Below are 24,925 nucleotides of genomic sequence, written 5' to 3'. Positions count from 1 at the left end.
TTACCTAATAAACCAGTCAGTCAACTAGCCAGCCACTTAAACAGTTACAGCTGAATAATGATAATCATTCAATACAGGTATGTGGGTATCCTGTGAGCCTTCTATGCATATGCATTATACATCTTTCATCTATATCAAAGGCAACATAAGCAACATGATGAATATTGTAAAAAATATATATCAAATGCAACTTAAACTGTGTGAATAATGAAGAATAAAGTGGTGAGTGGAGCAAGACCTTACTAACCGAGCATTTTTTGTTCAAATTAAAACTGAAACACCACACTATCACCATAGGCACCGGTAATCCAGTAATCCATAAAGAATTATTTTTTTCCCTTTTAGAAGTCAATACCTCTGGCCTCTTTCATGCCAAGGATCAATGTTCACTTGATCACCCTTTCCCCTACACACATACACACACACACACACACACACACACACACACAAATATACTACTTTTAATGGAGGGAAAATGCAAGTCTGAAATGCAGCAAACACCACATGTGCAATATGAAGTTTTCCTTTTTTTAAAAAATGTAATAAGATAAGCTAAAAATAATTGAATGAACATGTCGGGGGGCCCCTCATCATCACCCACCACTCGGCTGTGACTGTCCCTTTAAGAAAATGCACTTGCAGCCATTTTCTGCTCTTTGTGTGGGGTGGATTAGCACTGGGTAGGTACTGGGCGAAACTAGAGCATCAATCGGCACTGAAGGCGAGGAGAAAAAAAAAAACTGAGCAAACGTCGGATCGCCGTCGCAGACCCGCGACACTGTCCGCCCGTCACTGTGTACCGCCGGACGGACATGCAATTTACAGGTATGTGGCAAATGTAGCGGCGGATGGAGCCGCAGCGTTAAAGATGAACGGGGCTGGTGATGTGCGCTGGGTAGTGATGATGGCTGGAGACTGGAGAGAGCTGTTTTTTTTTCTCCTCCTCCTCCTCCTTCTTTCCTCCGTGCATAGTGCATCCTCCCCGTTACTTATCATTCCTTGCACAAACAAGATAACAGTTTGATCACCGTTGCTGAGAAATCGCCCTCCGTGAACCCGGATTTGAGCGTCCCCGGTTTTCGCGGATTATTCTGACACATGAATGGGATCCCCCGTTAGCTTACATCGGCGTCGTAGCTCACACAGAGATGGGTGGGGTGAGGAGAGGGTGCCTGTGTAGCAAGTGCACTGATGAATGATGGATCACGTAAAAGCTAAACGATTTAACGAATTGATAACAGGTTTCTCGCCGAGCGGAGAGGAGAGATGTCCGGCTACGATAAAGAGAAGAGCGAATTTGATGCTTCAGCCGGCTCGATTTCACTCTCTTTCATCATTTTTTTTCTCCCCCCTCTCTTCTGTATCGCCCCCTTGATCCCTCCGGCCAGCAGGCCACAGCATGTAAGTGCGAGCAGGCGAGATGAGGAGCGTTATATAGCGGTTTCAACAGCATTCATAGCGGCACACGCGCACAGGCCTGTCACTGATGTTACAGATGACAGGTTCACCCACTTCCGTTCAGGCTAAATGTCTAAACACTGCTGTGTGGATATATGCTGAACTCTCCTTTTGAACACCACCACCCCCCCTTCTCAGGTTTTGTGATCATCATCCGTCCGTTCTGTGTGTGTGTGAGTAGACATTTATCTGCCACTGTTGCAGACTCACTGACTTGTGAATCTGTATGCCAGCCCCTCACCACATGCAGTGATGTAATGATAGGCTGCTGCAAACTGCCTGACCTGTGCAAAATGAAAAATCACCACATTTCTATAATATTTCTGTAGAGATTATAGATTGCTTATGACACTCAGCTCTGAGGTCGTTTCACTCAGTGACATCACTATTATTTGGTGTTAAAAGATAAGTCAGTTTATTGAGTTGATCAGTAGGAAAGGTTTTGCTGCTTACTATTTTGAGGATTTTGAACTGTTTGATAGATGAAGAGTCACTTGTTCTAGCTTCTCAAATGTGAGGATTTGCTCCTTTCTCTGTTTTATATCATTGTGAGTCGAATATATTTGGGTTTTAGACTGTTTTTGGACAAAACAAGCAATCTGAAGACGCCATCTTGGACTCTGAGGCATTGTGACTGTCAATTTGCTTTAATTATTCAAACAAAATCAACAGATTCATTGATAGTAGGAATAACCAGTTTCATTCCTGGTAATATATCTTAAAGGGGTACTCCAGCAATGAAGTATTGTACCTTCATAAGTTATATCCTACATTTCCCCTAATGCAACTGGATAGCATCTTTCATCAGGCCTCCTAAATGCCAACTTCTTTTAAACCACCATGCCTCCAAACTGTAACACAGGCTTTCTAACCCCCAAGCTCAAGCCAGAGTCACCCAGATGACATCATTAGGGTTACAATTAAAGGTAAAGTGGTCTTCAGATGTAAAATCTGCTTTAAATATGGCTATTGGAAACTGTTTGTGTTGGAGCTTTGTACTGTAGTGATACGTTGCACTATATCACAAGCATTGTTATAACTGTTCCCTGCAAACCTGACAACGTGATCATGAGCAGCTGTTAGCGGCTGGTATTATGGTTATGTTATGTTTTTGCTTTTTTTTTAGCTGAGTACATTGAGAGACAAAGACAGACAGACAATGACACATGCCTGTAGAAAGAAACAACCAATGAAGCAAACAGCCAAAGAAAAAGGAAGTTGAGTTAACAAACACAGAGAAATGACTGTATGGTAAACAAAGAACATTTGTAATGTCAAAATCAACACATTTTCATTAGTCTGACAGTATTTGCTATCATAAATACCATAAATTTATAAAAGAAATGATTAGAAAAGGTAATATCTAACAAATAAAAAGGCCGGTGATGTTAGTTTAGGCTTTGTTTACCCTCTAACCTCCACTCTTCCTTTCTACCTGTCAGGCTTGGTCATGTGAGCCAGGCTTGTGTTCTTTTTTTCTCCACATTGCATATTCATGTGACGTCCATTGTTGTTGGTCTAAAAAGGAAAGCATGACATCATGGGGATCATGAGACGACAGCAGTTTTGGTCTCTGAAATGACAATCAGCCCGTCAAATACCTCAGCCGGCCAGCGCGCTGTGCCACGATGACACGCTGTAGACCGCGCAGATGCTGCTGGAACAGACATTTAACTACTAGTGTGTTGACTGTCAGTGTTGTAAAAGGATCATGTGTGTGTTTTTGTGCACACGTCTAATGCACAAATATCCTTGTTTTCCACGCTGATCGGATCAGATGTTATTGTGAGTGAGGATGGATATGTATTTCAAAGCTAGCCTTAGGGGGAGATCCCATAGAGTGGTGTGACCCTGGACTTGACACACTTTCTCTCACTCATTGTGTCTTTCTCTCAGGCAAGATGCACTACACAAATGCTTAGAAACACATAAATGCCATTATTATCTTTTACAAATGATGTATCATATGTTTCAAAGCCTCTTTCAGCTATTTTTGTCACTCTATTTGTTACTGTTTTGTTTCTGTTACTCTATTTCTGTTCTCTTTTTTTTTTTTCGGTGATATTTGAAGCACTTCCTCAGCACCCCTGCATCCTACCTCTATCGTTTAGTGCTGTCATAAGATGTGACCCATGATCTTGATGTATAGTAGCTTCAGTCATAATGTCAGGTCGTGCCACAGGGCATTTTGCCATGCATATCATTAATGATACGGCTTCTTCTTACACAAGCATTGATGTTCTGTGTTTTGGGAGTCCTACTGTGGCATTTCTAAAGAGAGCCGTTGTCTTGCGCAGGCTCACGTTGTCGTTCCGGTGTGATACAGGCCTACAGCTAGGTTACTAAGTGTCCAGAAGGGAATGAAGGGGCCCTTTTCTATGTAAAGATGCGCACACACACAGAGACAGACACACCAACTGTTGAGCAGAGTCTGGTATAGGGTGGGAAAGTTTATTCAGCCAACCCGGGCTTCAGACTGCGCCTGTATTCCCAAGCACAGATGGGAGTTTAGTAGCACTGAGCATGTTTGTCTGCTCGACAAAACCCCTTGAAGTAAGCTGCGTGTTTCATTCTCTATAAGCTGAACAGTTAAAAATAACCGTTGCGTTCAACCAAGTCTTCAAAGAGTCAGGGTATGTGTGAATACAGGTTGTAAAGTGCAAAAAGTGTCATCTTCAAGGCAACACAATCTTTTTTTTTTTTTTTTTGAACTTCTTTTACTCAAACATGAGGGAAAAAACTTGTTTCTGACGTTTAATTTTAAGTCTTCATCACTGTACACCAACATTATTACAAATCTGCAGGTTATTGTAAATTTTCATTTCATACTTACTGTAGAGCAACATAATTTAATCTTCATTATTCCATAGACCAGTGAGAAATAAAGTCACCCATCATCAACTATAACATTTTAAAATTGATTTAAAGATTTTTAGGTATTTCAGTTATACAGATAATTGTTGACACTTCAGACGAAGATACATTTTCTTGAATATCGTCAGTGTATCTGCTTGGATGGACTATTTCTTCCATATGATAAGGAAGGGCAACTAAGGGACCTTGCACTCATTATGATTACCCAAGTGTCTTTAGTGTAAGTTTGAGGACTGAGTCATTCTGCTGATTTCAGGCTTGAAGCTGGTGTTTTACATCATGCAGCTATGACTCCTGTCACTATATGTGACAGGAAACTCCACCCTCCTCTTTTTCACTTTGTTTGTGATCATATTAACACACTTTCACATGTGATCTGCAGCAATGTATCTCAGTGTATTTATGATGTAGGCCAAATGTGTTGTAATTAATGTTGTACATTGCTGGCTGCAAGCAGACTTTGTTATAGATCATGTGTTTGGTCGTGTGTGTGTCCTGGTGTCCTTGTGTGTCCGTGTGTGTATCTGTCCACAGCTAGTCTTGCATACTACTGGACCCGTTAGCCTAATATTTTTTGTGCACATTTATGACTGTATGCACAAAGACCTCTTGTGTTTGCCGTGATTCACATTTGTTAAAAAACCTATCTTATAATGTGTGTCAGACCACCATCGACTGCTGACTCCTCACTCCTCTTAAACAGCTGGTAGGTGCCGCAAATGGTCGACAGCTGCAGCAAAATGCATTTCCGGCAATCAAATAGGCTAAAAACATGTTTGTTGCAGGCCGCATTTCGTCGGGGCTCAAAAACTGACATCCATAGAAGAGTTTGGTCTCATCTTGAACCGGAGCATCTGCAGATTAGGCTAATTCCATATGTTATGATGCACTGAAGTTAGGCACAATATGAGATGAATAAATCCCCGTTTTTGTTAGTTTTGTTGCCGTCTTGATTGTAAGGAAGGCGGGAATGACAGTTGAATGAGATTCAACTCTTCTTTGTTTGTAGAGGAGAGAGGGAGGAAGGGAAGAGTTTCATTTTCTGTGGTGTGTTTCAACAACATTTTCTAAATAAATAGGTGTCTTTAAATTGAGAAGTTACGTCCCGTTTATTTTTACCTCATTAAATTTATACAGTTACGCGAACCCAGGAGGCCATTACACTATTCTATGCATTTTAAAGAAAACTGAGACTAATCTGCACTTTATTGAGTGCACTCTTCTAGTTGTAATAGTGATCAATTTGAAAATGTTACGCTTGGTCAAGATTAGCACTAATGTTTAGATCAGATTTGGAGACAGGTGGAGACAACATAATCTTAAATTGAAGGTTCATAATGAGATTTCTCACACATGCTGCTGTTTTGACATTTAGACGTTCTAACCATGGCTTGAGTGTAGAAGCATTATGTTTGGAAGTATCTCAGTTCATAAATGTACAAATTAAAACCTGCGTGACTATATATATATATATATCTATATGATCCTATAACATGACCGTATTCATATTACCCAAAATGATTGCAACCATTTACAATTTCACAGTGTGATTCAAGACTGTGCCTTGTGTTACTGGAAGCTTTCTGTCTACTGTTGGCAAGGAGAAGAGAGACGACCACGTTTAGTTTTATCTGCCTCTTTTCTCCTCTGTGTTTGGCCTCTGGCCTCCTCAGCTCAGTGTGCTCTCTCTGGCTGTGAATATTAAGCTGATTATTGGCCCTGTCAGCCTTGTCTGCCAGGTCAGACGTAAAACACACATTTCTGAGAGGCACATGATATACGGGTGGGCACGTATACGCTGCTTTGGCTGGGCTGGTGTTTTATAATGAGCAAGAGGGATCTTCGGGGGCTGTAGAGTTTCGAGAGGGTCTAGTAATTTTTTCTAACGACAGATCACATGTATTACCATATTGATAGTTTTGGATTTTTTTTAGCTGCATGCATAAGACGTGTTCATATTATACCACCCAATATTTTTAATTTATAATAAAATATAACTTTTTCCTCATCAGATTTTGTCTTTGCCAGTGGGTCCACTGCCTTTTCTAGATAGCACATTTTGTGTTTGTCAAATGTCATTCATTTTCAGACTGTTCTTCAACTTTCAGGTCAATGAGATTTCTAGGTCTTGGTATTTCAAGAATTACACACTTCAAATATGCCTCTAGTCAAATGAAGAGGGTGAAAAGGAAACCGTGAGGGGCCTCTACCCTTCACTTCCCCTGAACGTTAGTCTGGTATTGAAATAGGAGAGGATACAGGTGCAGGGTGAACACAGACATACAGCACCGCACAGCCAAAACAGGGTTTTGTAAGAGGAAATGAAGTTGTGGAGACAAGTCAAGAAGTCAAGACAATATCTGGTGTTTTTCTTTCTGAGTATATTGCAGTATTGTTGCATAATCTGAGTAGAGCATGTATTTGTATGTTTTTTTGAACTCATTTCAAACTGCATATTTAACTATCGATGATGGTCAATGAGATGGTCAGTTTGTTTAAGTCTGCATTCGTACTACTACCACTTGGAGTGGCAAAAGCAGGACATTTCAACCATTTATCTATTACTTTGCTATCTTTTTCAACCGTTTATCTATTACTTTTATCTATTTCAGCTATTTACTTCCTATATAAGCTATTTATGTGTTACTTTTAGCTAACTATTTTAACTGTACTTTTAGCTAACCATTACCAACGATTTTCTTGTTACTTTTAGCTATTTTAACCATTTATCTGTTACTTTTAGCTAACTATTTCAGCTATTTACTTCCTATATAAGCTATTTATGTGTTACTTTTAGCTAACTATTTTAACTGTACTTTTAGCTAACCATTACCAACGATTTTCTTGTTACTTTTAGCTATTTTAACCATTTATCTGTCACTTTTAGCTAACTATTTCAACGATTTAACCATTATTTTTAGCCATATATTTAGCTGTTTATCCATTGCTTTTAGCTGTCTATTTAAACTGTTTTCCATTACTTTTATTTCAACCGTTATCCATTGCTTTTAGCTGTCTATTTAAACTGTTTTCCATTACTTTTATTTCAACCGTTATCCATTGCTTTTAGCTGTCTATTTAAACTGTTTTCCATTACTTTTATTTCAACCGTTATCCATTACTTTTAGCTGTCTAGTCTAAACAATAGAATAGAATGAATTAGTTATTATCTATTTGGCTAAAATATGGCAAAAAATGGCTAAAGTAGATAGCCATTTATCTATTTTAGCCATTTCTACATTACTATTAGCCAAATGTCTCAGCTTCTCTGCTTGCTTGCTTTTCACACATTCTTTGTTGCAACATCTGGTGTTCCGGTGATATAGCTGACTCAGTTCAGTCAGGATATACACATATATATTTTTTGTATCAAATCATTATTTTTATTAAATCAAATCTACTCTGCAGTCTTTCCACGTATCCCCCCCCTGACAACTGCAGAGGCACCTCCTGGGGTACAAGCCTGGATTTGAGTTGCTCGTCTAAAGAAAATCCAGTTCCATTTAGCATCTTATGAATTGTTGTAATGGAGCTTCTTCTGCCTCCTTATCTCATATCGTTGCTCTCTTTTTCTCTCTTTCTGTCAGACTGGGGTGTAGTGTGAGTGAGGCTTTTTTACCATGACGACCCACGTGACCCTGGAGGATGCCCTGTCCAATGTGGACCTGCTGGAGGAGCTGCCCCTCCCAGACCAGCAGCCATGCATTGAACCCCCTCCCTCCTCTATTATGTACCAGGTACACACTCACACGCACTGTCACCACCATCCACCATCATCCCCACTTATTCAAGCATTTTCAATGTACCCCTTTCACTCCTCTCTCCCTCTTTCTGCAGGCCAATTTTGACACCAACTTTGAAGACAGGAATGCATTTGTGACCGGCATCGCCCGTTATATAGAGCAAGCTACAGTCCACTCCAGCATGGTGAGACCTGTGTTCCAGTTTCAAAACTCGCACGCCATGGCTTGTCATGATATTGATTCTTGCATCTGTTTGGATGCATATATTTTTTTATAGCTGATTTTTATTAGTCGCTCTTAGTTTCTCTTTCAGTGAACACAAAGACGACTGTGGGAAGGAGCCTCAGACACTTAAAGATAGCCTTGTTTTGTGTGAATTGATAATCTTGTGGGTCCTTTGTTAGAATTTGGCTAGGCCTATTGCAGCACACACACACACGCAAACCCCCCCACACACAACCCACACACACAGACACAACCCACACTAACTCACACACCAACTCACACACTGGTGAATCAGACAGGCAATGCACCGCTAAACCTCTTTCCCCTGATGGTGAATGAATGGAGAGTGTGATTTGACTGGCAAATAGGGGAAGTGGTGCTTAATTTAACCTTATTTAATCAGGAAGTTCCATTGAGGTTGAAGCCAGTCTATTTGAGGACACTCTTCTTTAGCTGGAGTGATGGAGGAATCTGTCTCACCTACTTATGAATGGAAGAAATGTTCCCCTGCTAGAATATTTATCAAGCCACATTCATTCAGGAATATGTTACTCATCTGAGATGTCGGGTATATTTTGTGTTGTCTAATGTCTTATTAAGCCCTGAATCTGTGTAGAAAAGTGTACTAAAAGGTTATCAGACACGTCAAACATATAACTGAATACATGAATAAATAATATTGTTAGTTAAATAATTCAAATGGAGTGTAAAAATAAAGCTGTATATTTTTTCCCTTCCCCACCAATTTAATTATTTAAGAAAAAATAATATTTACTGATTTTTTTCCTTGTCTGATAAATTTTACTTCATTTTGTCTATTTTAGGGCTCCATATTTACTTAATTGCAGTGGAAATGTACGCATACATGGAATAAAAATGCTGCGTTCACCTAAGGCTTATGTCAGTTGAAGAAATTGGCTATAACTGTGTTTTTAACAATGAATTATGTCTTTGTCCCCTTTTGGTAGAATGAGATGCTGGAGGAAGGACATGAGTATGCTGTGATGCTTTATACCTGGAGAAGCTGCTCCAGAGCCATTCCCCAGGTATCACACAAACACACACTTGTATTTAATAAAATACTTTGTCTTTCTTTTTATTGCATCCCCTGGTTGAATTTTGCTTTCTATTTCATCTTTGTTTAGCAAAATCAGATTCTATGATGAATATAGGAGATAATAATAAACCACTTTCACTGGAAATTTCTCTGTAAAATGTAAACGCTCGAAGTTCAGTTAAAGTTCTCACAAAACGTCTATCAGCTGTCACGTTCAGCCCACAAGTTCCTAGTAATCTGGCATCCTGTTGGGGGAGTGAAAACACATAGAAACCTCATGGACCCATATGCTGAAACCATGACAGATAGTATGAAATGTGGGTGTTTGGTTGCCAGCTGTGACGTTTTTCGGCCACAGAACATGTAGCTTAGCTGTTAGCACCTCTCTGCGTTTATTTGTTCATGACTAGCTCATGTGAATCAAAAATCTCCCCGGTTTAAAAACATTTAGAGTCTGAATCTAGTCACTGCATTGGTACTCATCAACATGTCTCTAATATCAACATACTGTAATTACTGTTGATGGTAATTGGTAATCCTGGTGTGTTTCAGCATCAGTAACCTGGAATGATGCTCCTTGATTGCGCATACAAAAATTTCCCCAAATTGGACAAGTGCAGCCTGTAGATATGAGGGAAATATATAGTGAGAGAGATGAATAGCTTTCATCAAAACATCCATACATTTCTGTCCATACCTGCAAAAGAACTCTGCTGCTGCATGAAATAAATGAACTAAACATACTGTACTGTTGCTGCAATATCAAGCTGTATGATGGCACCCTCTTGTGTTTGCTAGGTGAAATGCAATGAACAGCCCAACAGAGTGGAGATCTATGAGAAAACTGTTGAGGTGCTAGAACCTGAAGTGACCAAGCTCATGAAGTTCATGTACTTCCAGGTAAGACATCTGCTTTATAAATTAAGATTGGTTGAACCGCAGCAGTCGTAAGTGACGGAGTGGGTGTGTAGACTGCCTTTGTACAGGCTCTTGACAGGAGGTATCCATCCCTGTTCCATAGTTCTAAGTCAAGAGGCTTAGACAACACTTAAATTTGTGCCCATCCAAGGGTATACATCTGCGTGTAGGTATTTATAATTTCATACAAATTCATTGTGTGTTAAGGATCTTGATTTCTTTGTCTTTCCAGCGTAAAGCTATTGAACGTTTCTGCAGTGAAGTGAAGCGTCTGTGCCACGCCGAGAGAAGGAAAGACTTTGTATCTGAGGCCTATCTGCTCACTCTGGGCAAATTTATCAACATGTTTGCTGTACTGGACGAACTGAAGAACATGAAGTGTAGCGTCAAGAATGATCACTCTGCCTATAAAAGGTAGTGTACCCTAAATAAATCCAATCTGTGTTTTTGTTTTTTTGTTTTTTTTTCTCTGAATAGCCAAGTTAAAATTTCACTCTTCATCTGCCTCCAGGGCAGCTCAGTTCCTGAGGAAGATGGCCGACCCTCAATCCATCCAGGAGTCCCAGAATCTCTCCATGTTTTTAGCCAACCACAACAGGATCACTCAGGTTTGTGTGCTCACTGTACACTGTCCTTATTGTATGAGGTATAAAGACAGGTGTAAAAGTCTCTTTTTCTAACAGCCATTTTAGTCACTGTGAATCGTTCGTACCCAGCAACTCACTTGTATAATTTAAGTCATTAAACAAAAGATCGTGAAACAAAATTATACTCATTTTCAATTTCCCTGTGATCACACACCGGACAAATTCCACTTTATTGTTTCAAAGCAGCTAATCAACCCGTTTCAATATGAAAAGGCAGAATACCAGCTCTGATTTAACCACAAATTGACTTTTTTTCTTTGGTAAGTTGTAGTAAATATAATTTTCAGTGAAAGAGTCATATTTAATTTCAGCTTAGGTTTAGACATGAGATCTCTCGCTATGGTAACGTTTAAACATGCCTTCAAAATAAGACACACCACAAAAACAAATATAAAGTGCATGAAAAATTCTCGACATAACGCTGAATCAATGGGAGCCCTGAGCTTGTTTCTCTGCAAAGAGACGGTCCCATCTAGGGGTAATGGGAGACAATGACACCTAAAGTGTGTTGCTTATGTCCAGTCTACTCCGTAATTTTGTTTTGGTCGCTGTCACTGCAGAAAACCCCGCTTCACACAGATAGGATGTTGGAAATGGCAACAGGATTTTCAGTGCTGTTGTGGCATCTCAGGGTATTCTGTTGTGACTTTAATCCAGCCAGTCATTTTTCAAAATAAAAGATCATTCAGACTTGGATAATAAATAAAACGGAATGTAAGTTATTTATTCTTTCTGTGCGGCCCGGTACCAAATGACCTATGGACTGGTACTGGTCCGTGGCCCGGGGGTTGGGGACCACTGGGATATTATATTATATAAGAATTACTGTTTAGCTGAATGTGACCTGTTGTCTCATCTCTGTGTCTGTGTAGTGCCTGCACCAACAGTTGGAGGTGATTCCTGGGTACGAGGAACTTTTGGCAGACATCGTCAACATCTGTGTCGACTATTATGAGAACAAGATGTATTTGACACCCAGTGAGAAACACATGCTGCTCAAGGTACACACGTGTGACATTTTTACCTGTTGCCAACCTGTAGCAGTCAACTGTCAAACATCTCATTGTTTCTTTTGCTGATGTAAAACAACTCTCTCTCTCTATGTGTGTGTCAGGTGATGGGGTTCGGTCTGTACCTGATGGATGGGAACGTGAGTAATATCTACAAACTTGACGCCAAAAAGAGGATCAACCTGAGCAAGATTGACAAGTTCTTCAAAGTAAGGCTTTTTCCTTTGCAGCGTCTCTTTTATCCAGAGTTGTGTTTGTGTACGTGACCAGAGGAGTGAGTCTTTCATTCCTGTGTTTTTCAGCTTCAAGTGGTGCCACTATTTGGAGACATGCAGATTGAGTTGTCACGCTACATTGAGACGAGTGCTCACTATGAAGAAAATAAGTCCAAGTAAGAGAACTTGACAAGACATTAATATACATACTGCTCTCCACCACTAGCCTGTCAAGAGCAGCCTTGTCACAGTTCTAGTTATCAACCACCACGCCATCTGCTCCCACCTCCTAACCCTCCATCTTCTCCATTTTGTGTGCAGGTGGACGTGCACCCAGAGCAGCATCTCACCACAGTACAACCTGTGTGAGCAGATGGTTCAGATCAGGGAGGACCACATCCGTTTCATCTCTGAGCTGGCGCGCTACAGCAACAGTGAGGTGGTGACGGGCTCGGGCCTGGACAGCCAGAAGTCAGACGAGGAATATAGAGAGCTTTTTGACCTGGCGCTGAGGGGCCTGCAGCTGCTGTCCAAGTGGAGCACGCATGTCATGGAAGTTGTGAGTAAAGCGAGGGATTGATTGTGTTTGTGCAAGGGAAAACGTTTGTGCAGCGAATCGATATGTGTGGGTTCATAGAGGTATCAAAAGTTGTGCTGTTTTGCCATTGATCGTTGTAGCCTTGATCTATTTATAGCTTTCTCTTTGTCCCTTTCAGTACTCATGGAAGCTGGTCCATCCCACGGATAAATTCTGTAACAAGGACTGTCCAGGCACAGCGGAGGAGTATGAACGAGCCACACGTTACAATTACACCAGTGAGGAGAAGTTTGCCCTGGTGGAGGTCATTGCCATGATCAAAGGGCTGCAGGTAAAACACTGGTGACCGTGACAAGTGTTGAAATGTGCATTTTGAAAATATGAGTAGCACTACAAATGTTGATCGATGGAGATATAGAATTATATCAAACGTGGAAAATTGTGCACAAAACGGTTCTGATATCACCCATTGACGCTTCGCATACAGTCCTAGAGACTACAGCGTTGATGATGGTGCTGTGCAATCTACTGTGTAGGTTCTGATGGGCCGAATGGAGTCAGTGTTTAACCAGGCCATCAGGAACACCATCTACGCAGCGCTGCAGGACTTTGCCCAGATGACCCTTAGGGAGCCTCTACGCCAGGCTGTACGCAAGAAGAAGAACGTCCTCATTAGGTAGACACACTTGTATAATCCAATCAAAAGTACATTAAACTTGACTGCATGGTGTTCTCTTGTGTAGATCTATTGTATAATCCCTTTTTCTTTTTCTGTAGTGTTCTCCAGGCCATTCGAAAGACCGTCTGTGACTGGGAGGGGGCAAGAGAACCTCCAAATGACCCCTGTCTGAGGGGAGAGAAGGACCCTAAAGGTGGTTTTGATATCAAGGTGCCCCGCAGAGCTGTAGGACCCTCCAGCACACAGGTAAGACATGGAAGAAATCTTAGGAAATGAATCCAAAATGCAAACAAAATGCTTCAGTACAAACTTGAATTTTACTATCCCAAAATAATGTTCTGCACACTCGCACTGTTTTATGTTATGTGTGCCTGTGTGGGTCACATCAATGACAAATTTCCATTGTCTCGCGACAGATAATAAAGTCGCCCCGATTCGAGTTCTCCCCTGTGATTACACAAATTAGTATGCATTTACAAGAATTGCAATACTGTTTCAAATAATACTTATTATTTGGCATGCATTGTGTGAGCAGAGTGAGTTATAGAGCACGGTGTAACCAGGCAACATTCCTGTAGTTACAGTAGGTCATGAGGGCACCAGGGCAGATTAGAGAAAGAATGGATTAGGATATAAGAGAATGAATCAAACTGTTATGTGTATCAATTTTGGCAGATGATGAATAGTTTCTCTCTGAACTGCCTGCTCTTGAGCTAATTTTTTTTAGCTATATATTTGGAGGCTTTTTGAGGAAGTGTTTTATTCAGAAGATTAGAAATCATGCATTTCTTTTCCTCCCATAACAGTGCTAATTCAATCTCCATGCTACATGCAAAATATAATCAGAAGATTACAGTCATTTTTAATAATGTGCTTGCAAAATTATTAATAATGGTTTATCACATTGGGTGTGTGCTTATGTCTTCCCTCTACAACCCTGCTGTAAGGAATAAGAGCTTTTTCCCTTTTAGTCTTCTTACCTTTGTGTTCTCCCTGCAGCTGTACATGGTGCGCACCATGCTGGAATCATTGATAGCGGACAAAAGTGGCTCTAAGAAGACCCTGCGCAGCAGTCTGGATGGACCCATAGTAGTGGCCATAGAAGACTTCCACAAACAATCCTTCTTCTTCACACACCTGCTCAACTTCAGCGGTGAGGAGACCCTTTCCGAATAGATTGATAAACTAACATGACAAAAAAAGAACTGAATGACTCTTAAAGATTGGTTGCCATATGATGATAGATTCATGTTGGAGCTCCTCTTAAAAAATATGTCTGTAGATATGTTTTAGTTTATTAGGATCCTCATTAGCCATTGCGATAGACAACAGCTACTCTTCCTGGGGTCCACATTGAATATGTGTTTCCTTTGTTCTATTCCCTTCCTTTTCTGATTCATTCCACTTTCCAGAGGCCCTGCAGCAGTGCTGTGATCTGTCCCAACTGTGGTTTAGAGAGTTTTTCCTGGAGCTGACCATGGGTCGCAGAATCCAGTTCCCCATCGAGATGTCCATGCCCTGGATCCTCACTGATCACATCCTGGAGACCAAGGAGCCCTCCATGATGGAGTGAGACACATTCCTTTGACAAGCTGGATTGTGTTTGTGCCTTGAGTAAACCGATAGTATTGTAATGCCGTTCTCCCTCCCCCAGGTATGTGCTGTATCCTCTAGACTTGTACAATGACAGTGGCTACTATGCTCTCACCAAGTTCAAGAAACAGTTCCTTTATGATGAAATCGAGGCTGAGGTAATGACTAATGGCCATCACCTGAATCTTGTCATTTAAACAATCAAATGCATTGATTTTACCTGTGTTTCTCCATAACAGTACATTCATAATATGCTCTTTGTTTGCAGGTAAACCTCTGCTTTGATCAGTTTGTCTACAAGTTAGCAGATCAGATATTTGCCTACTACAAAGCAATGGCTGGAAGGTAGGAGAAGTAACTTCTTCTTTATACGTTTGCAGTTATTGGCACATACATCTTCTAAATCACATGCCATGTTTTCTATAGTGTCCTCCTAGATAAGCGCTTCAGAGCAGAGTGTAAAAACTATGGTGTAATCATCCCGTACCCTCCATCAAACCGCTACGAGACGCTGCTCAAACAGAGACACGTACAGGTACTGGAAAAATGAAAACACTTCAGGCAAATGGCAGTTTGATTTCATCTAGGTTTCATTCTTTCTGTTCTTTTTCTCATATGTAACAACACAGACTGACATGGCATCATTTTGTCCCACACTTTACGAGTTTTGTCTGGTATATTGTATTTCTTAACTGCTCCTCTTCTGTCTTGCAGCTGTTAGGTCGCTCTATTGACCTGAACCGTCTGATCACCCAGAGGATCTCTGCAGCGATGTACAAGTCTCTGGACCATGCCATCAGCCGCTTTGAGAGCGAGGACCTCACCTCCATAGTGGTAAGATCACAACAAATATGATGATGCACTTATGAAGCTGAGCTTTCTCCCTCACACCCTCTAACCAACTCTGCATTCAAATCAACACGCTACCTGTGTATATCCTCTTGACAGGAGTTGGAGTGGCTGCTGGAGATCAACAGACTCACCCACCGGCTCCTGTCCAAACACATGACTCTGGACAGCTTTGACGCCATGTTCCGCGAAGCCAATCACAATGTCTCTGCTCCCTATGGAAGAATCACGCTCCATGTCTTCTGGGAGCTCAACTTCGATTTCCTCCCCAACTACTGCTACAATGGGTCCACAAACCGGTTAGTTTGTCGGAATATGTTTGGAGAGATACTTTTTCATAGCCTTTTTTTCTTGTTGTTGGTTTTTAACATTTTTTTTTCTCTCTTCAGCTTTGTACGTACAGCCATTCCCTTCACCCAGGAGCCTCAAAGAGACAAGCCAGCCAATGTGCAGCCTTACTACCTGTATGGGTCCAAGGTACGGTGCAATCGAAGACTTGTTTTTGATATGAGGAGATTCTATGAAAAGCTTGTAACAGTATTTGGGAAACCCCTCTTCCTACTGCTTCATATTCACGCTGTTTCTATTCCTTTCTTCTCAGCCTCTGAACATCGCCTACTCCCACATATACAGCTCCTACAGAAACTTTGTTGGCCCGCCTCACTTCAAGACCATCTGCCGTCTCCTTGGTTACCAAGGCATTGCTGTAGTGATGGAGGAGCTGCTCAAGATTGTCAAGAGCCTGGTATTTATCCTCATTTTCCATTGCATTCCTTAAAAAACATGTTCCCTGTCTTCAGTGTGCTGGATTCTTACAGTTCAATTTTTCATTTCATCTTTGTGCCCTCTCTTCCTCTTCCCCGCTGTGTTCTATTTATTTCCCTCGTCACTTTCCAGTTACAGGGCACCATACTGCAGTATGTCAAAACACTGATAGAAGTCATGCCCAAAATCTGCCGCCTACCGCGCCATGAGTACGGCTCCCCAGGTGAGTTCATAGTCCCCAATGTCACAATGAATCAAGTGCCTGTTGGGTTATATTTTTAGCATTTGTACTGCAACTGGTTTCCATGCAATTTAAGTGGAAATCTGTAATGTTAAAATAATCTATCATTAGTACATGCATTTGTATAGAAGAGTGTAGTAAAATACTGAAAATGGTTGAATATGCTGTCTTACTGAAACATGTTGATTGGATGTGATTTTAGCATTAAACAGAAAGTATGAATAACTATATTTGTAAAAAAAAATATTTTAAAATAGCAATTAAAGCTATATACTTACGACCAGGGTCAGAAACTGACGGCTACTGACAGATTATATAATGTGTGTGAAATGAACTGGGAGGGCAAGAAAAGCAGATAATAAGTAGGACAGCACTTTTATGCATTTCAGCTTGCATGTCATTATTTCAAGTTTAATCTACATGATGTAGATAAAGCAGGTTATAATTAGAAGACAATCCAATATACAGCTTAAAAGTGAAACTGAAAAAATGTATATATTAGAGCAGTGAGCTACATCTCAACTCATCACATAAAACTACCTTTCTCTCCATAAATCATACCCACTTGTCATTTGTCACTTCTGAATTATTCTCTTTTATGTTATTTACAGCCCGACAGCTTGTTTCAATGAGAAATAGGTCAGAGTGAGAGAGCAGTAGATGATTTTTCTTTGTGAGTGTTTTAACCTTCTTTCTTTACTGCACACTAAAGTTCTTTTTGGAATCTTAGTTAAATATATGATTGAAATATGCAGAATATTGGAGAAATTATTTTCTCTTTGCCTTTTTTCTCTTCTCCTCTTTTAAAAAAAAAAGTAGTTATTGCACTGAACAAAATCAACATCAAAATGACATTGCTGACAAAAATAGGAATGAAAACAAAAACGACTTAAAAAAGAAAAATATACCTTTTGATACATTTCTTTTCTCCTCTTTTACTGTATTTTCGATGATACACTTTGATGAAAATGTATCATTGAAAATTTTAACAGAATGAATATAACATGGTACACTCTGTTCTATATTTATATTAAGTTGGATTCTCCTGGATAGATTCATATCACATGCAGGGATAAAGGTGTCTAAAGTGCATACATAATATTATCATCCTTGCATACATACACATATGTACTTACACACAAGCACGTAAACGAATGCACACAAATCTAGATCCTGAGTCAGATAAATGGTAACGCACAGTTAGGTCTTTTTATTTCATCATTTGATAAATTCAACTGCATGACGTTCCAGTCCCATTTTTATACCACTGCAGTCCTCCTCGTGGCTCGCTTATGTAGTGTTTCCTGCTCAGACTACTATCTCTCTGGGTGCAGTCACGGCTTGGAATTTGCACATTACTGGATGAAGATTTAGCTATAACTTGGAGCAGCAGTAAAAATGTTTGCAGCAGCAGACAAAAACGCTGACAACATATAAACCGCTACATCAACAAGAATCAAACAGCCAGTACTGTAAAACAGTTACAGTGTAAAACAGGGGTATAAATGAGCCAGTGGGGGAAATGGCACCTCTGCTGTAATGAAAAACAAGGTTGGGATAAGTGGGAATATATAAAGAAAACAAATAGAGTAGACTTTACTACTTTACTTCAATAAATTAACCCTGAAAAAGGCTTTAACATTCAGATCAGGCTTATAAAAGTCTCCCTTTAAAACATAAAAGATGCCTTCCTTTTCTACTTAATCTTAATTGTGTCTTTTTGCACTCCCTGACCTGCCTCCATGCATTTTGGCTGGAGCTGTGTGTACAGATTAGAGGCCAGTCAGATGGGATATCCCTATGAGAAGGGTTTAGTAATCTGTAGATTACTGATGTTCTGTACGCTGAGTTCTGTACCTGGCTTACTGCCTGTGATCTTACTATCAGCAGTTAGTGATCCTCCCGTCCTCTGCTGTGAGGCCCTGATGCTCTGACCAAATGTGGGTCAGGGCTGCCTCACAGACCCGCTGACGACATTCTGATTCATCCTGGTGGCGATAGATTATCAAAGACATAATGACATTAATGAGGTATTAGTGGACACTTACTGTACTGCTTGGCTGTACATTTGACTGTTGGAATAAAAAGGTGTTTCAGTAATTTTGTCTGAGAATAAAAGCGGCGGCGTCTAAACAAAATGTGGAATACAGTAAGATTGACAGCCGTATTTTGCCGTTTATCTCACTCCAGGTATCCTGGAGTTCTTCCACCATCAGCTCAAGGATATCATTGAGTATGCTGAGCTGAAGACAGATGTCTTCCAGAGCTTAAGGGAAGTGGGAAACGCTATCCTCTTCTGCCTGCTAATCGAGCAAGCTCTGGTAAGAAAATTCTCCCGCTAGAGTCCATTTACCCTCAAATTGTTATATAATTATACCCTTGCCCCTATCTTCCTCTTCTTTCTTTGTTGTTTTGACAGCTTGTGTTTATTTCTGTACCTTCTTGCCATATTAGTTGTCTCTCCTTATTCTGCTGCTCTCCTCAATCAATTTCTCCTGTGGTCCCGGAGCACTCTCAGTGAACGGGACGGCTAATGCTTAGCTGTCTTGACTGTCATGTTTTTGTGTGGGTGACCAGTAACCTGGGAGCCTGAAGGTTTCTGCCCAGTCTTAAGATGTTGATTCGCTTCTTAGATCAAACATCACAGGCAGAAACTTGTCAGGCCCCCAGGTCCGAGTGCCCCAGTGTGTTTGATCTTTGATGTTTTTTTTTTTTTTTTTTCTGAAACACAACTCTATTTTTCATTACACGCTGGCATCTACCACAGGTGGTAAGGATTTAGGTCTTGTTCATTGGTATCAAAATAACACAGAGACTGAATGTTTTTGTTTTATTTCTCCCTTTTTCTCTCTTGTTGGTTTGGGCTGCTGTGTTTCTGTTTCCTGTTCTTCATCATGTTAATGTGGCACACACAGTTTCACCTCCAATCAGCCATGGAAGCATTACAGTGTCATCATTTATTTTTCAAAGAATGAATACCCTAGTGAAAAAAATCACATTTGGAAAAATAAATATATTTGACACTTAATCAAGACAATTTAAGTTATAAAAAAAATACATTTGGCTTCTGTATTATAGCATTCAAATGTCCTTATCTTCTAAAGAAGAGGTGACAGTACATTTCTGGTTGGTTGTTGGTACAGTCTTGTGCTTAACTCTGCACTTCTGCCTCCATACTCTGTTCTGGTTCTGGGCGTTTGTAATGCCTGTCTACCTAACACTTCTCAACTGTCACTCTTTCTACCATTCCTGTCTGACCGCACTGACCTGTGTGTGTGTGTATGTATGTGTGACGGATGTTTGTGTGTATGTTTGTTTGGACGTTCTGTAGATGTGTACGTGTGTCTTGTTTTCACCATTGCATGGTTCTTCTTTTCTCATCCATCACCCTTTTTAGCCGAGGTTTCAAGATGCTGCTTCTCTGCATTTAGTTTGATCTGTTGCTTGTTGTCTTGACTAACAATCACCATGACAACAGCATATCTACATAAGCCGCACGCTAACAGTTGTCTCAATTTCACATAGCTAAAATACCTTTCACGTGCTGACAGTTTACCCAGACGGATGAAAGTTTATTACGACGGTTGTAAATTTGACCTCTTGCTGCTAAACCAGATTAGATGGGATGTTGTACTTACAGTGTGACAAAATATAATCCACCTAATATTAGCCTGTCATTATGGCTTGATAAACATAGCCTCGTGACACATTCATTCATATAATCATCTTATCTCCTTCTCTGCATAAGCTAGAGATAGTGTTAGCTAATCCACCAGAGTGCTTCTTTACTATCGAGCAACTCTCAGTTTTCTTATTACCTCAGTCATTTAAAATATGCTTTAAAAGTTATAGTTCTTAGTTGTAGAACAACTCTGCGAAAACCTAAGCAGGAAGTATTGGACGTGCTCTTCAAATCATCATCACCTCATGGCTAACTGCATGCTCTGTAAGGATGTCTATAAAGCAACGTGGGTGATATGCGCTTGATTAAAATGACCCAATCTTGTGTTGTGCTTCAATATAGTCACAGGAGGAAGTGTGTGACCTGCTTCATGCCGCCCCCTTCCAGAACATTCTGCCCAGAGTCTACATCAAAGGTATAAAAAAAAAAGGATCAGAAACAATAAATCAAAAGCAGATGGTTAAAAAATGTACTCACGGTTGAGAATTTGAGAAATTTGGGTGAGTAATTCCCACTGAAATGTGTTCAATCTGGATTGTATGTTCATGTATGTGATTATGTGATGTACAGAGGGAGAGCGTCTGGAGGTGAGGATGAAAAGGCTGGAAGCAAAGTACGCCCCGCTCCACCTTGTGCCTCTAATTGAGAGGTTGGGAACCCCACAGGTGAGTTTAACACCCCTTTGCCTTTAGGAAGCAAATAGACAAAAAAAATGTAGTCTGTCACAGGTCTGTTCTGTTGTATTTTATGTGTATAATCCTTGAAGAAACTAAACTCATTATAATTTCTTTCTCACTATTTTAATACTTGTATATTTTGCACATCTACTTGCCAGCAAATTGCCATTGCCCGTGAGGGGGACCTGCTGACCAAAGAACGTCTGTGCTGCGGCCTTTCCATGTTTGAGGTCATCCTGACGCGCATCCGCAGTTTCCTGCAGGACGGCGTGTGGCGTGGGCCTCCGCCCACCAACGGTGTGATGCATGTTGACGAGTGTATGGAGTTCCACCGCCTGTGGAGTGCCATGCAGTTTGTCTACTGCATCCCCGTGGGCACACACGAGTTCACAGCAGAGTAAGTAACAGCAGAGTGGTGTATGCAGTCATTATATGACTGTAAGCAGTCATATCGTGCTGCCACTTATGATTACATGGATCTACTGCACTAGGAAAGCAGGAAAAAAAAGTGGAGTTATGGCATATTTTAGTAACCACACCTTGATTCAAGACAAATCATTAGCTGCTGATAAAAACACTACAGGTTATACTGCTGTACAATTAATTGTGTGTAATCTTGTCACATTTTCTGGAGTATATTTGCAGGAAAATAGTTGATGAGAACATGCACCTCACTTTAATGGAAACATAACTCACTTGTTGTTTGTGCTTTGCCTTCTAGGCAGTGCTTTGGCGATGGGCTGAACTGGGCTGGCTGTGCCATCATTGTGCTGCTGGGACAGCAGCGTCGTTTCGACCTCTTTGACTTCTGCTACCACCTGCTCAAAGTCCAAAGACAGGATGGCAAAGATGAGATCATCAAAAATGTGGTGGGTACACAACATCCACTACATTCACTTACACGCACAAACAAACATTCAGATAGTATGTGACCTGTTTTTTCTGCAGTCATATGATTAAAATACACCCTTTCTTCATTTGTCTTCCTTGACAGCCCCTGAAGAAGATGGCCGACCGCATTAGGAAGTACCAGATCCTCAACAACGAGATCTTTGCCATCCTCAACAAGTACATGAAGGCCGTGGAGACAGACAGTTCCACCGTGGAGCACGTTCGCTGCTTCCAGCCTCCTATACACCAATCCCTGGCTACCACCTGTTGAAAAAGACCCTTCACACATAGTGCACACACACACTTACACACATTCCCCATAGCTGTGATACTAATTTCTGCCTCTTGCTGGTCTTTTAGAGGTAAAGGTTACCATGATGGCTCCTCAGTGGCTATAAGAATCTAAAGACAAATCCTCTCAAACTATTCCTTTATCTAAAAATGTGACTGTCTTTGAATTCTTGGAGCAGAGAAGTGGGCCAGACCAGAGGCGGAATTGTATATTCACACCTTTTCTTTCTTTTCACCCAGACTCATGCATGCCTTCTCTTACTCCTTCAACTGCACATCTGTGGATTGGATTACTGACACAATTGGCAAAAGAGTGTCTCTATCCTATAAACTGAAGCCCTATTTAGCTCCACTTGTTCGGAGGCACAGCTGTTCAACGTCATCAACGCCTGCAAACAAGTGCCGTGACGAAATCAAACCTAACAAAGAGTTCAAATGAAATACTGAATCCTTAAATAATGCAACATTAAATAACTAATTTTCTAAGTTACATAAAAATCTTTTAACTTGGTGCTCTAAGTGCTACTACAGCTACTAACCGTACTAGCATTGGACACCTGTGCTACCATCATGCCTGTCCTCTACTATGGCTCAAACCTGTTTATTGTGATACATTTAAATCTCTTCACTCATTTGTGTAATAATCTGGTCCGCCAATGTTGATGATACACCGTGTCTATCACGATGCATTTGAGTACGTCTTCATTACTTCTTCACTTCTTCTACGCCTGCTTGCTTTCAAAGGAATGAAGGTACATCGCTGTTTCGATTTACCTTAACCCACCACATCTGGTTTTCTTTCCTCCTGATGCATTTTTATTGGGTACCAGTTCCACTGTAAATTTCACTGTTGAACTAAGTGAAGTGTTGAGTGTTGTAATTGTTCTTGTTTTTAATTATTAATATTTTAATTTACACATCCTTGGTATACTTGCCTCTTCTACTGACTGGAAACCTCATCAACAGTTTTTTTTTTCTTTTGTCTGTTGGAAAGATTTTTATATTCTGTACATGAATACAGTGATATTATTTACAATTTGGAAAAGACACATGTTCTTCATCTGGGTAAATGTGTTTGCTTTTTCCAGAGTTGAAAAAAAACAAAACAAAATGAAAAATTAAAGAAACAAGATTTAAAAAATACCTCTAGGTTGTATAAAGACAGTGCTGTACTAGATTAACCTGTTTTGAGTGTGAATGGGTGATGTTGGTCTGGCAGACCTATGAAATACTCTGCACATAAAGGAAAAAAAAAATCATGACTAAAGTGTCAGTTATAATTAAAGGGCAGTTTCCTAAGTATAGTCAGTATTTACTATTGTTGGAATTTTGCTTTAGATTTAGCAGTGTTATCAAAATATGCAAAAATGGTCCCTATTTTTTTCATATGAAGAAAAACAAATGAATTATTAAGCAGTAACTCTCCTCAAACAGCCCTGTGATCTTTTTCTGCTCCGTTTTGAATGAAGAAAGTTTCTTTTGTAATTCCAGTGTCTTTTTATCATATTTATTCAACTCCGACTTATTGTTCATTTAAAGGTTAATCTAGTAAAAATGAAGGTACCAATGTATCATCTCGAAACCTTAGCATGGCAAGTGTAATTTATTGTCATCAATGGCTCCATTTGTGACATGAGGCTTTGTTTATGATATTGTTGTACAAGTGACCATGTTTTGAAGTACAAAAAATGGAGAAAAGAATATAAAATGTACAACAATCGTCCTGCAAAGGATTTGAAATTATGTTGTATTTCCATGAAATAAAAAATGTTTAACTGAAAAAAATTGAAATTATATGTATGATGTTGGATGTACATAGATAACGTCATTAGCTGGGTAAGTTTGTTGTCTCGCCACCATTGAGGACACCAATGTCATGTCCTTGCTAATAGTTTTGGGGTTTTGGGTTTTGACGGGGTTCAATGGCACAAGCATTTATTACATATGTTTGTCAGGGGGGTTTTGTATGTAGGCTCAGATATTTTTAGGTTAAATATCTTAAAGGTTGACAGTTATAGGCAAAAAAGAGATATATAGTATTGTCTACTAGAATAGTGTAGAACAATATTTAGACAACAGAGAGGCACATGATAATATACTGTAATTGGACAGTTATTTTTTTCTTCAGATCCTCAGATCTATAAGGTCCAGCTGGTCCAACTTCATTCTTGTGAAATCACTTATGTAACAAGGTTTTGGTGAATCAATTCATTTTAGTACACTTGAGAGTTCACATATCAACAACATAAGAAATGTATGATCTATAAAAACTGGGGATTAGTTCTTATCCCTAATCTATTGTCACTTTCTGTGCATTTCAACTCAGAAAAGTTTAATTTCTGTGATTCTTATTTGATGCAAATCCTACATCTGGTTGGAGCACAGAAAGCATAACAGCCTACTTCCTGTTTAAAGAATAAACACTTTTTTAAACTCAGAGTTCTGTGATCAGTTTAAGTACCGCGCCTATCGCCCAGTTAAAACTAGGATTAGGCTCCAGGTCCCCTGCGCAGGATATCTAAGAGGTTAGATAATTTATGGGCGGTAGTATAAATGTACTTTATAATACAAT

The 24,925-nt window shown here is 40.1% G+C and overlaps 1 protein-coding gene across 1 annotated transcript; it reads left to right on the top strand.

Moving 5' to 3' along the window:
• Positions 1 to 648: 648 nt before the first annotated feature.
• On the top strand, positions 649 to 24,790 carry cyfip2 (cytoplasmic FMR1 interacting protein 2). The gene is made up of 30 exons (XM_044363870.1): positions 649 to 825; positions 7,920 to 8,069; positions 8,170 to 8,259; positions 9,269 to 9,346; positions 10,156 to 10,257; positions 10,508 to 10,689; positions 10,787 to 10,883; positions 11,795 to 11,923; positions 12,037 to 12,141; positions 12,235 to 12,323; positions 12,469 to 12,706; positions 12,864 to 13,016; positions 13,222 to 13,361; positions 13,463 to 13,610; positions 14,364 to 14,517; positions 14,777 to 14,933; positions 15,019 to 15,115; positions 15,226 to 15,302; positions 15,384 to 15,492; positions 15,672 to 15,791; positions 15,906 to 16,105; positions 16,196 to 16,283; positions 16,408 to 16,551; positions 16,704 to 16,794; positions 19,003 to 19,133; positions 20,837 to 20,909; positions 21,065 to 21,159; positions 21,330 to 21,568; positions 21,893 to 22,040; positions 22,166 to 24,790. Exons 2-30 carry the CDS (start codon positions 7,953 to 7,955, stop codon positions 22,331 to 22,333), a joined length of 3,759 nt encoding a protein of 1,252 aa, XP_044219805.1. The 5' UTR covers positions 649 to 825; positions 7,920 to 7,952; the 3' UTR covers positions 22,334 to 24,790.
• The last annotated feature ends 135 nt before the right edge of the window (positions 24,791 to 24,925 follow it).

This window comes from Thunnus albacares, chromosome 10 (genome assembly GCF_914725855.1).
Source record: "Thunnus albacares chromosome 10, fThuAlb1.1, whole genome shotgun sequence".
NCBI lineage: Eukaryota > Metazoa > Chordata > Actinopteri > Scombriformes > Scombridae > Thunnus > Thunnus albacares.
This window is presented reverse-complemented; position numbering and strand designations above follow the sequence as displayed.